Here is a 13,946-nt window from a genome sequence, read left to right on the forward strand (position 1 = left end):
CTTATACTCCGGTGCGACTTATAGTCCGAAAAATACGGTAAGACCTAAGAGATTGAGGCACCTTACTTCCGGGTTGGAAAAATAATAATAATATTAACAATATAAAAATAATATTTATGAAATATTTCTTTGTTTGTAGTATCACAATCTATATATGGATATAGTTTCCTCTAAAAGGCTTAAGAAAAGCATGGCATTGATCCCTTTACAGAACCACTCAAATCAAGATAGTGTGTTTGTTAACATGTGGCATTTTTCTCACAATGTAGGGCATACATGAACAATTTCAAGATTAAAACTGCATTTCTGAGTATTTTTGTATTAAAACCAGCATTAATCAAGTGCAGATAAAAATGCTGTTTTTGTGACGCATCAAGTGTAATGGACAGGCCAACGTCTCCCTGATCTATTCTGATGCGTCCACTTGCAGACAGATAGATCCATCTTTAGATTTCCTCGTCCGAGCTGTTATCTGGCTCAAATCTGTCCGGCTGGATCGCTCCAGTATCGTTCACCATTTTTCGTTGTACCACTAATGTTTGTTGAGGTTGTGAGGAGCTGTAAGCTAGTAAACAAGGGGATGATGGGAGATCTGCTGAGGCTAACTTCCACATCAACATTCTCGCCCCCAAGTGCCTGGTGTGCAGCACAAACTGTCTAAGAAAACAACAATAATCCAGGTTATGATAGTAATTCTCCAAAGAGGAAATGTAAAAATGAAAAGGCCTGATGCCATTCTTAGTAAGTAAAAAGTGTTTTTTTAATTATTTTTTTAAATAACACTTTGAAAAACATTCAGTTCATTTCTTGGCATTTAAATGGAACATGCAGCTTCCTTGTCGATGTGACACAGAAGCCCCTCAGTCGGATCCGTAACTGCAAACAGTTTTGACCAGTTGTGCAGCAATCAGACTTATCTCAAATTCCTGCAGGAGAGAGATAAGAAAAAGCTTTGAGCATCAGATTGTATGAGCAGAACTCATCTGTCAGACTAAGCACCAGCATAGTATCTGACTTTTCAATCAGAAACTGCTTTTTATTAAGGTGGTGAAGTGCTTTTAAAGCCTCTCAACGTTTCCTGATGTTTGAGAGAAATCAGTTCTCGGATCATTTCCTGTGCCTAAAGCAGGTCAACGTTAAATCTGCAGGTTAGGGTTTTTTTTTTTCTTTTCCTGATTTTATTCTGAATTCAGTTAAACAACTTTATCGGAATGCATTCAATTTACATTAATTTTGGCTTCGGTTGGGTATCACTATCAGTAGATTTAATTTCAATTCACAAAGCCTCTACATTCAATACTCCTTTTGTGTTTATCATGTTTGGTTAATAGGGCTGCACGGTGGCGCAAGTGGTTAGCGCTCTCGCCTCACAGCGAGAAGGCCCCGGTTCGAATCCCGGCTGGGACCTTTCTGTGTGGAGTTTGCATGTTCTCCCCGTGCATGCGTGGGTTTTCACCGGGGACTCCGGCTTCCTCCCACCGTCCAAAGACATGCTTCATAGGTTAATTGGTGACTCTAAATTGCCCCTAGATGTGAATGTGAGAGTGGATGTGTGTGATTGCGGCCCTGCGACGAACTGGCGACCTGTCCAGGGTGTACCCCGCCTTCGCCCATCAGTAGCCGGGATAGGCTCCGGCACCCCCGCAACCCCGAAAGGGACGAAGCGGTCTGGAAGATGGATGGATGTTTGGTTAATAAAGAGAGTATAAGATTTGTTTTGTCAATTTAACCAACATAAAGCTCCTTAACAAAGGGTAACCCTTTATTCAAGTAATGTATATGTTAAAAATTCAACCAAAAGTATTTACATGAAGCCATATTTTACGTTAAATTACTGCTGAATACTGCTCCATAATATTTTTAAACTGCAAAATAGAAGATTCACCTCATTTTAAATGATCTGACTGTTTTATATCCATGTTTATTTTACTTTAAAAATATTGTAGAAGTTGAACTGATGACTTTATTTTCTAACCACTGTTTTTATTCTAGTATAATTGCTCAGAAATGTTCTTCCCATTATTATTAATATGAAAAATAATATTTTAATCTTTTTCCCAGTTTCTGCAAAGGAATAACCCCAAAACTAGTCTTTCCTGTAACAGTTACAGGATGCTTCTTCCCACAGCTGGTAGGATTAAGAAGCTTGTTGCCAACTGAACACGATAATCACTAAACCACTTTTTAAATTGGATTCCCAAGATCACATAGGTATCCTTCATGCTCCAGCAAGCACATATGATCAGGTCAAGGCTCTGTGATCTAAGCCATTTAGCTTCATTTGAGGACTTATTGAAAGATTTTTTTCCCCTTCAAAAGCCCCCCCCCGAAAAAAAAGCTCAAACTACACTGTTAGCCTCAATTGACTGGCAGTAGTCACTCAGTCCTTTTTTTGTGATAAATGTCTTCTTCCAGTGAATCATCTTTTATTGATCTATTAGAAGAACCAGTTATTGGAAATGATGGACAGATGTTTGGTTTAATCTCTGGGCTGCAATAACTTCTCAGGAGAACGTCTGCAACAAGCCATCTGGCACATCAGGTTCACTGAAAACACCTGCAAAAGGGTGGTTATACTAATTAACTCGTAGTCGCTCTGACCATATGTTCATCCGGCTTCTGAGCTCCTCTACCTGGCAAGCTGTCACAGTGACTGAAGTCTTCAGCGTTTTATGTCAGTTTCCTATGTTGAAAAGTCTAAATCAAAAGCGTCGTTGGATGAGATCAACCAGTGGGATGATTGCAGGATTTTTTTTTGTAATCTTTTTAATTAAGATGCTTTACATGCTTGTGTACGCTGTGTTCAGGGAATCTAACAAAAAGTGTGGTTCAAAAATGTGCTAATTTTTTTGTGTTTGTCTGGTCAGCCAAAAATCACTAGATCAGAACTTGTTGCCTCTCCATCATATCTGTGCATCATCCATCCAGTTATCCATCCATTCATCATCCATCCATCCATCCACAGGTGGAGTTTAAGGATCTTGGGGTCTTGTTCAAGAGTGAGGGAAAATTGCAAATTGAAAAAGAGGGAAAATTGATCAACAGAAATATGGGAGTGGTCGCTGTACCGGCCCATTGTGTTAACTGTTAAACAGTTTGACGCAACACTCATTTCATGTAAAAGTAAAAAAAAAAAAAAATAGAATAAAATAAAAAATAATTTAAACATGCTGTTGCTGCTGCTTGTACTTCTTTAAAACACTAAGGATGAAAAAGGAAGAGGAGGTAACCCGGGCTCAAAGCAGAGGTCTGTCTGTTACTTAAATAAAATTGCTTGGAAATTCACTCTCTCCTGCATTATGGTCAAAAAAGAGTAATTTAACTTTCCACCTAGTGTTTTTTTTCCCCAACACCCTTAACAGTTCAAATCCCCTTACTCTCCTGTAGATTTTTGGCTAATCGGTGGTGCAGTGCGTGCTTGAGTTTTAATGTAGGGAAGCCGGGTTTGAGCCCCTGCTCTGGCAATCTCTAACTCTACAAGGGGCGCCAAATTAATTTTTCGCCTAGGGTGCCATGCAGCCCAGGACCAGGCCTGGTCATTAACTCTGGGTCGTGACCGAAAGAATAAGATTTCAAATACAAGCAGCTGAAATGAGTTTCCTCGTGAGGGTGACTGGGTGCTTCTTTAGAGACAGGGTGAGAAGCTCGGAGTAGAGCCGCTTCATCTCCACATTGAGAGGAGCCCGTTAAGGTGATCAGGATGCCTCCCTGGAGAGGTGTTCCAGGCAAGTCCCTCTGGGCAGAGGCCCCGAGGAAGACTCAGGATACGCTGGAGAGACTCTCGAAGTGGAGGAAGTGGCCAGGGAGAGGGAAGTCTGGGCATCTTTGCTAAGACTCCTGCCTTCATGACCTGGTCCCGGATAAGCGGAGGGAAATGGATGGATGAATTAAACAATCCAATTTAAAATGCTAGCAAGAAAAACATGTTAGTTACCTTTTGTGTAATAATATATCCTTTCCTTGTCTGACAGCAGGATTTTGGTTATAAAAAAGTGATTTTCTTCAAATCTTGGTAAATCAGTAAAGGAGGGAGCATTTTGTGATTCTTTGAAATCATATATATTCATGTATCATGTATAAAGCAAACACATCGCCCTTCACATCACTAGTTCAAGCAGACATTTCCAATGAGAAGTTTATGTAAATGCCAAACCTGCATTTAAATCTTTGGAGTTCCAAAGTCCCATGCTCACACGTGAGTTTGAATGACCATTTTCAGGCTCTGCGTACAAAACTCGTGGCCATCAAACACACGTTTCCTGCTCAACCAGGTTGAACATTGACCAATCAGGGACCTGGAAGCTCACCAAACTCAGAACATAGCTGGTTTATTTGGTTAACACAGACATGGCGATGAGCTTGAGGGTGTCTGCGTTCACTTTTCAAATAATGATCAACTAAGGCCATTCTCCTGACATGATGGTAATCCATGGTAGGGATGCTAGCAATGAACCAACTGCTTCCATTTTGTGCTCAATTCATGAGATCTGCACCACTTTCACATTTTGCGTCTAGCTTCTTTTCACTGTAGATGGCAGACACGCTCCAGTAAACAGTAGAAAAGGGAAAAAGTAGAAGTCCCTCCCGGTTTGTCCATTGTGAACACCATGCTCTGTGCGTCAAATGCCTGGTGTGTACGTAGCTTTAGATTAACATTCTACTTTGACAAATGTCTTTTAATGGTTGTGTTCCAAAAATTCTTACTCTATTTTGTTATTTCCTTTCATTGTTCTCACACTCATAATCCCAATCCAAATTGTTTCTCCCTATCCCTACATTTATCCCTTCAAGAGGTGAGATATGGAAAAATTGTGTCTTCAAACTTGGATGTTACTACCACACGATGATGTCATCAATAGTCATCTATGTCAGCCCTTGGTCACTACACCCCCCTGTAAGAAAACACGTCCGGACACCACTACACATTCAAATGTCCCTACAACTGGAGTGATAAGCAATAGCCAGAGGGATAGGGAAGCAATTTGGATTCAGTCTCCCTCCTCTTTCTATGTTTTGCTCTCTCACTCTTTTTCTTCTTTTTTACCACAGAAACCTTAAAAATCTCCTCTGTGATTCTTCTGTAATTCCTAGCGTCTGTTTTACCAAAATTTCCCCAACAAATTAGAGATAAAAATCGCCTCTTTAAAAAAAGATGGTTCATAAAACGTAAATTATTGATCTTAAGTGAATTTATTTTGGTGGTAATGGGAATGTCTTTGTGTCTGTGTGCATGTCTGTAAGTGGAAGTGTATCAGAGGTGGTAATGCAGAGAAGGATTGTGTGTTTGTGGTAGGATGGATATGTGTGTCTGTGTGTGCTTTGGATGAATGAAGCTTCCTACTGTGAAGGGATTCAGTAGGACTCTTGCAGCTGCAGAAAATTATCTCTTTCACCTGAAAGGGAAGTGAAATGAGAAAAAGAAAAAAACACATTTGTGTCAGGAGCACATTGAGAGGAAGCATCCCAGGAGTTACGGAAATGCCATCAACGAGGTTTAACCAAGTCAATGAAGCCATTTCCTCACCCTGGATTTTCCCCACGCTATGCATAATGTATCTTAATCTGATCTGAAGGCTCGGCTCTGAATGTTCCTCCAACCAAAGTTGAAGTCTGTGAGTGTGAAATTTAGCTGGAATTAAAGTTTTAACATGACAGCTGGCTGAGGGAATCCATGTCTCAGCGCTTCTTTGGGCAGCAAAGTAGCTAAAGAGAGACTGGGAAGAATAGAGAGCTGGAGAGGATAAAAAGAGGGAAGGAGGAAAGGATGCAAGGTTAAAGGGGGAAATTTATAATTGGAGAAAGAGTGCCAGACAGTAAGGTAAGAAAGACAGACAGCAGGTTGACTTCATGACTGTTGCACTGGGAATCTTATCTCACACCGCAGCCTTCCAAACTCACGCTTGTGCTCGTTGCAGCTGCTGTTTGTGAGGGTTTTATTAAGGCTTTCTCTTTAACTCTCTCACTGGGTGTTAGCAGGTCTGCTTGGCTGCTGTTCCCTTCTCCTACTCGCATGACCTACTAATTCAAACAAGTATTGTAGATTTTTAGCAGCAATTCTAATCTCTTTATACTGTAAGAGGATTGAGAAGGCAAGCGTCACCTAAATAAATTACTCTGAAGAGAGAGAATGTCTCTGGCTGTAAGTCTGACTCCTGCAGTGTGTTTTGTAAAGAACAAAGATTAGTGATGGGGAAGAAAGTCGCTTAAAACACTGGCTTTCTGTAAGGGTAGGAGAAGCTTTGGAGGTGTACTTTGTACTAAACTGCTAAGTTGAACCGGCATTTTCTCCCAGTCTGGTCTCTAGTGTATTATTATCCACACAGTGAGTTTAGTTATTTGGACTCTTAGCTAATTGATCCTTTCATGCTTGGAAGGGCAATGACCAGCTTTTTCAGAAGACTGGCTCTTTCTGCCTATGTCTGTATATGAAAACTGGACTCAGCGAACCTCCCCCCTTTGGATTCCGAACTGGAAGTACCCACTGGCTCCAAAAAGCCAAATTCCCATTCACTTCTACTTAGAAATAAACAGCTATTACTCAGTAATTATATTTGTCAGAATAACCAAAATTGTTTTTTTTTTATGTCTTCACTTTAAAATGGCCAATCAGAGGCCTCATTGAAAATATGTGGTCTCACGTCAAACGTTTGAGGTGTTTCATCAACAGATTCTCTCAAACCTGCTTTCAAGTGGTAGGGGTGTGGCCTTCCAATAAGCTCACTCCTGACTGGTGAAAGTGGTTCCCATTGAAGCAACCACTCAGACTGATTCTGATCACTTCTTACTGACGTAATTTGGCTCCAACATGGCGGTGTCCGCATCACGAAAAAAGAGTGACTGAAGTGACTTTATTGTGTTGGAGGCAGAAGTAGGTCATTATCTGTGGGGGGCTACGTACTCACTGGGTCCAGTTCTCATATACAGTCAATGTCTGAACCTTAAGAAGCTCCACAAAAATGTTTTAGGATTCACTTTCACACAAGAAAGGATTTATTGATTACATGATTGGTATATTAAAATCCAAGAAATAGTTGTAAAAGTTCTGGAGCAGAAATACAATTTCACGTTTCCATATTAAAGTGCTTCCCCCCTCATAGTTCTGGACATTTAACTCAAAAGAACCAGCACGTTGGCATGTTTGCTATTCATTTTCTCTATAGTTTGCCTCAGATTCTTTGCTGCATCTGTAAACATCATGTTTTGTGTAAATGTCACTGCAGTGCAGCCTATATGAATACTTTAAGTATTAGCTAGGAGTAGAGTTAAGCATTTAAAGCAAAACCATTATATAAAAATGGTTAATACTTTTTCAAGCTATTTTTGGATTAATTCTCTTCAAACTCACACAGAATGACTGTTAATGACTGTTAATAACGATTCCAGAATGTATGTATTACTTTGTTCCAGATATTAAATTACATTGAAATAAGTATATTATTTGAAGTTATAAATTTTTTTTCTCTAAAATAAACCTACAGTTTAGAGGCAATTTTTTTTCTATTGGAATGATATCATACATACATACATAAAAATAACTGTCCACTGGCTATTTTCCCTATTTCACCTATTTTTTTTAGCTCACAAAAGAAGTTTCACTCTGTAACATTTGGGTCATAATTACCCAACTTTACAAAAAAATTAATTGGCTACAAGTTTTTTCTTTTCTAATTAAAATAGTCTTGCTTCTAGAGATCACATATTTGTGCAAATAATAATAAGAAAAAAAGATCATGTTTTTCTCGCTTACTCTTCTTATGTGACTAAGTGTCGACCTTCGTCTGCTTAATCAGCATCTAGGTCTGAGAAAAGTGTAAATTTTTAATTCTCTCCCTTCTGTCCGTCTGCAGGCGTTCATGGAGGATGTCAAGTCTCGCGGGCCCTTCATCTACTCCATTTTAGAGTCAGCTCAGGCCTTCCTCACTCAGCACCCCTTCCAGGAGCCAGAGGAGACCCTGACTGATGGAAAAGGTCTGCTCCCTCTACGCTGAGCCAACTGCTGTTACAGCCAAAATGTCACATTCATATTCCCCACAAGCTAACCCCCTGAGTTCATTTGATAAGGCCCATGCAGGTGAAATCTCCCATTAGTGGTTATTAGTGGTGAGCTGTCCCGGTGTTGAGCAGCGCTTGGTGACAGAGTCCAGGTCAGGACCAATTAGCTCCAGTTTACTGGCTCCACAGAGTCATCTGCTTGGGTCATCAACATAGTGTGCTTGTCTCTTTTTCTGCAGCTTCGTTTTCTCTTTCTTTAGTTAGAATTTGGCTCTTGCTGTTGGCTGATTTCTCAAGGAATACTTTAGTGTTCTCCAATTTATCCAATCCATGCTTGAGAAAAAAAAAAACAGAGTTGATAAATTCTGTTCTCTAATTTATTTTGCCCTATTTATCTCATACGGAAAAACACTCAAGCCTGGGCTGTCTTCCCTCTACTGCTGCATTGCATAACCCACTTTTTCCGGTCCTTGTGTTTTGTATTTAAAATCCAACCCCCCGTTTTTAATCTGCAGAAGTGTCTCCACGTCGGCGAATCTTGAACGCGAGTCGTTCGGTGTGGAAGCAGGCAAACGTGGCCAGTGACCTGTGGGAAAAACTGACAGCTCGCTGTGTGGACCGCCACAGGTGGGACATGTTTTCCTCTAGCATAGATGACAAAAGTGAAAGAAACTTTGACATTGGGTCATACAATATGTAAGTCATGTCTCACTTTATAGTTAATATGCTTTGTATACAATTTATTTAACCCACGTTAGGAAAAGACATATTTAACCACACATTTAAAACTTTGCTATTTTGTTCTCATTTTTCTAATACTAGAGTGCCCAAACGTTTTGCGTAAAGGGTCAAAATCTAAACAGGATCCCGGTCCATGGGCCTAATATTGTAAATGTTTGCATGTCATGGCATAAAAGTTGTGGAATTATTGTTTATATTCACATTTCATGTCATATTATAGTAATATATATAACAAAAATAACATTTTTTTTTTAGTTTAGAACTTAAAAAAATTAGGAAAAAAAGCAACAACAAAAAAACATTGATGATTGGTAGACTCATGTAAACATCTCTAATATCAGTGATGGATACACACACATCTCAACTAGTTCAAACTTTTAGGAGCTTGGTCTCGTCATTCCAGTAACTTCTTCAGTCTTAACGCTCCTTACCAACATCAGACACCAGATGATGAGCGAGTCAGGTAAGCTCCAAGATCCAATAATTACATTTATATTCTCCAAATGATTCAGACACATGGAAAGGACACTGGAGCGCCTTTTACAAATCCAGGCTGCCATGGAGGAGCTGGCTGGAGCCCTGGAGCAGGCAGAGGGGGTGAGGGATGCCTGGGAGCCTGTAGGCGACCTCTTCATCGACTCTCTTCAGGACCACATAGATGCTACCAAGGTGAACACAACAAAACACCCCGCAGCCTGCATGTTTTTTTCCTCTCGATTGCATGTAGGCTGCAGACACATCATCCTCAAACCTGACGTGAACTGGTTTTACCTGCAGAGTTGTTTATTTCTCTCATTAGAGAAAATGGCCTCAAGCTATTCCTAAATAAGCATTGAGACTCACTGACACAAACATCAAAACTGCGACATCTACGTTTTTAAAAAAAGAAAACGCTGCAGTGATGTGTTACTCATAAATCAGTGAGACATGTATCATGCTGTGTTGCTTTAAATGTTTGTTTTGTTTGCTTCGTTCTTGTCGTTGTGATCTGACAGATGATGACAAGCACTTCAAAATGCTGTGGTGAGATGGCAGGGGTTACGATCCTCCGCGAATAGATGCTGTTCAGCAAATGGCAGGTCATTGGTGGAGTCATTATGGGGTGCGGAGCGCTGCTGCTACCTGTAATTGTGCAGCACTGTTCATTATAAGCGAGTGGCGGGCTTGGACCGCCGTCAGAGACGGAACATGATCAGCTCTGTCATCTGAGACGTCCTGTCAGTTGTTTCGTGCTGCGCAGCCTCGCTCTGCTGCACACGGGCGAACACGCTAACAGGTGCAACTTCAGCCACTGGTGACATAGTTTGGACACTACTGGTAAAAACAGCTGGAAATAAATGTGGATTCAGCTGAGAAGAAATCCTCAGCTCACATTTGGTTTCAAGTCATGCTTGTGTCCTGTGGCAGTAGTACTTCTGGGGTTGTCACTCTTAATAAAAGATATCAAATGTAATTCCTTTTCAATTTCTTTAACGCAAGTTTTAACGGATAACAATTATTTTAAATATTTAAATGTTCCCAGAATTAGTTTCAGTTAAACAGTTAACATCAAAAAATAATTTTAAATGTAATTTTAATTTTAACAGATTTATTTACACTTTAATTTGGACATCAGCATTTTAAGAGGTGCTCCAGATATTTTCAACACCTTTTTGAAGCATTCTTTTCTCTCGTTTTTTGTAGATTTGGTCTCAAGACATGTAAATGTAATCAGAAACTACATGTTTTAACATTTTGTTTGTGTTCAAAGTTTAAAAATATTTTGTTTTTTATGAATAGACTTCAATGAGCTAACATTATTAAACATTTGTTTTAAAGCTTTTCTAAAAGCTTTTATCTTGTTTTTTGCCGTTGTTTTTTTTTTTATTTTTTACTCAAAAATGATCTGAACCGTGACCCTAAAAGTGTGACACAATCTGAACCATGAGTTTTGTTATCCGTTACACCCCTAGTTAAAAGTCTCTCTGTCTCAGTGGAGATCAGTACCAGTGACGTGTCATAAGTAAACAGATATTAACATAGCTTTTTCCAGTTTACACTGATTTGACTCTTCTTGTCACTCACTTCTTCATCCATTTATTCCAAAACTCCCATGATCCTGGTGTGCTGGAGGCTGTAGCATTCTACTGAGCAGGAAGTGGGACAGCTGTGGCCTCATCCATACTTCACATAAATGTCTGAAAATAAAGCATAAATCTGTCATAATGATCAAGGTTCATCGTGCATTTAATCTGTGATGGTGTAAATGTGCCACATAAAAATGATACCATCAATCACATGCAAGCTCCAGTCCTCACTGGTACACAATGCATTAAACATATGCATTGAATTTATCTGTCTTCTTATGACTGGATTTTTTTCTCATTAAATATTTAAATTTTAAGATTTTCTCATATTTTTATGAGAATTTATTGTTTTAAGATTATTTTTAAGGCCAGTGTAAGGTATGTTTATGTAAAACAGAGCAATCAAATAAAGATCTAGCAAAGTTTTCTGTTGTGAGCAAATAAATAAATGAACTGATTTATGTTCTTTGAGGCAGAATGATTCATTCTCAGCTGTAGTGAGTCTTAGGAAGTAAACATAATGATTAAATTCAGCCACTGAAGCTCCTGCTCTATGATTAATGTTAGCATATTGTATTATTTCTGTGTTCGGAAAGGACATTTTCTGTTATTTTGCTGGTCTTTCCGTTATGTGATAAGAGGAAACCAACTTGATTACCTATTATTGCAGGAAATAATTCTTTATAAAAGTCTTTCTTTATACATTTGAGTTTGTCTGAAGCTTCTAGAGCAGACAGGCTGGATGATCACAATGAAACTGCATCTTAAACTAAAGTGGATTATAAGGTGAATATAAGTTTAAAAGCTGACATTTCTGCCTGTTTTATTCCTTTTGAATACATCTGAGCACTACTGTGTACATTTTTTTCTTCAACACTGCTAATAACTTTAGGAACTATTTGATTTGTGACATGATGATGAAAAAATCCAGCTAGTTGGGCTAACTTCAGATATTTTATGCTAAAATGAGCACATTTTTTGTTGCTTTGTTAGATTGTTTTGCTCCCCGTTTACCATGTGCTGCTCAAACGTTCTCCTACAGTTGTTCAAGGAGGAGCTGACTCAGGTGAAGGAGGGCATGAAACACATCAACGACCTGGCTCACCAGCTGGCAATCTCTGACGTTCATTTGTCCATGGAGAATGCCCGCGCTCTGGAGCATCTCAACAACCGCTGGAAAGTGCTTCAGGTAGAGTTTACTGTTTGTGTCGCAGTCAGCAATAATTTATTCTAGAGAATAGCATTGCATAAAATTAACAAAGGAATTCCACTGTAAACTGCATGAAGTGTTTTTTTATTTGAATGGCTTTATTTTAAAAAGTATGGTTTAAATTTTTGTTTTCTTTCAGTTAATTTGGGTACTTTTTTTTGTTTATCATACAAAAAAATATGTTCTTGAGGCTTGATTGACAGTTTGTCTTGTATTTACAACTTTTCTAATCTCCCCCAAGTATTCTATTCTAGTAGCTGCTGTTTCCACCAGAACGTCTAACCTGTTTGTATTCCATCATTTATCGATTCATTTAACTATATTTTTAATTTCAGTTCAGAGGAGCTCAGTTTAAGGGCATGAGGAAATCATTCAGATGGCACTCAATAATTTAGACTTGTGGTGTTTATAGTCAGCCTATGGTTGTGTTTCCTAAAAGCATTTTAATTAATGTTTTAAAGATAAAGAGCCGTTTCCCAAACGCCTGTAGCTGAGGACACAACGAGAAGAAATGACTTTAGATTAATGAGTGCTTTTTAGTGAGTTGTGGGAAGATAAAATCTTCAGAACAAACTGTGGAATACAGAAGAAAAAAAGGCTTCTGTTTTCTTTTTGGCTAACCCCTCGATGAACTCGTTCACTTTTTAATGTTTTTTTAGTTTGGGCTTTGAGCTAATTTTATGCTGTTTTCAGTGGATATTGTGGAGAAATTTGGCATAGTAGTTCATTTGATTTGAGTTTTGTTTTTTCTTGGGAATGTGACCAAATATTTCATACAAAAAAGTAAAAATCACAATTTCTTTTTTATCCTACACAAATAAATGGTGAAAACATGCAATTTTCTGTTACGTTTTTTGGACACATGTTCAAGCAGAACTCCTTAGAGATGACTGTCTTAATTTGCATGACTAAAATGTAAAATGTGCTATTTATTTAGTTTTTTTTTTTGCCATAAAATGGAACTGCATCCTGAACAAAAAATAAGAGTTTATGGTTTACACCTGTTATGATAAGTAGTTATGCCAGATTATATCTCCACTAGGACCTCTTTCTGAACTCCAAATCACTTAAACCCATGTATTGTGAAAGCAAGAACATCACAGTTTCTACCCACATTAGCTCACTGCACATTTATGCATAGTGTTTCAACAGCTGAACATGATCTTAGTTTACTTATCTGCCTTTATTTACTGCTTTTGCCTTGTTTTTTCGTATCTTTGATACCCATTTCAATTTTTTTATGTTTGGTTTGGGAACTCGTAAGGATCTCTGATCTTTGATTGCTGTTGCTAGCAGAAAATAGATCAGGAAGAGACGAGAACAAGCAGGGTGGTATCTGCTGAAGAGCGGTGTTTGGAAGTTCTGAGGGAGATGGAAGAACGTCCAGGTTGTGTTAACAGAGATTTAAAGAATGTAGGTTAAATTAAGAAAATGTTAAGATATCTAGATTCTTCTCAGAGTAACAAAGCTTCCTTATGCCTCAATTTATATTAACAACTTTGAAGCTCAAAAGTTGTTGTGGATCTATAGGTCTAGAGTTGAGTTTTGCTCTGTGTTTTTAACAGCACTTCCTGTCCTGATTTTTTTTTTCTTTGTATTTTTTTCTTGTCAGCTTTCTGAAGCAAATGTTCTTCTTTATGTATTTCTTGTGGTATTTTCACTGTTCAGGGGAATGTAGCTCCCACTGTTTACTTGTGAGTTGGTGTTTACCAAGGCATTTTTTTCTTTTGATTTAATTTGAGCAAAAATTGGTTCTAAATTCTCGCTATGTGAGGTTTTCTTTGTCTCCTGTTAAGTGTTTGGCTTATATATCAGCTTCCAGGAATGAATACAAGCATAAAGCCTCACAGCAAATTAAAAAAAAATGGTTGAGCTCATCCTGGATCTTGTGGAGCTCCGTCTTTGCACACGGGCACAGCTGGGTTCATATCTGTCCA

The 13,946-nt window shown here is 38.6% G+C and overlaps 1 protein-coding gene across 4 annotated transcripts in view; it reads left to right on the forward strand.

Moving 5' to 3' along the window:
- Positions 1-13,946, forward strand: part of drp2 (dystrophin related protein 2) — a 209,083-nt gene that overhangs the window by 152,440 nt on the left and 42,697 nt on the right. For all 4 annotated transcript variants that reach the window (XM_024283360.2, XM_024283358.2, XM_024283359.2 and 1 more), the window contains 4 exons: positions 7,848-7,968; positions 8,508-8,619; positions 9,246-9,402; positions 11,842-11,988. In XM_024283360.2, coding sequence (XP_024139128.1) covers positions 7,848-7,968; positions 8,508-8,619; positions 9,246-9,402; positions 11,842-11,988 — 537 coding nt within the window. The remainder of the gene's footprint in view (positions 1-7,847; positions 7,969-8,507; positions 8,620-9,245; positions 9,403-11,841; positions 11,989-13,946) is intronic.

This window comes from Oryzias melastigma, linkage group LG10 (assembly GCF_002922805.2).
Source record: "Oryzias melastigma strain HK-1 linkage group LG10, ASM292280v2, whole genome shotgun sequence".
Taxonomy (NCBI): Eukaryota; Metazoa; Chordata; class Actinopteri; order Beloniformes; family Adrianichthyidae; genus Oryzias; species Oryzias melastigma.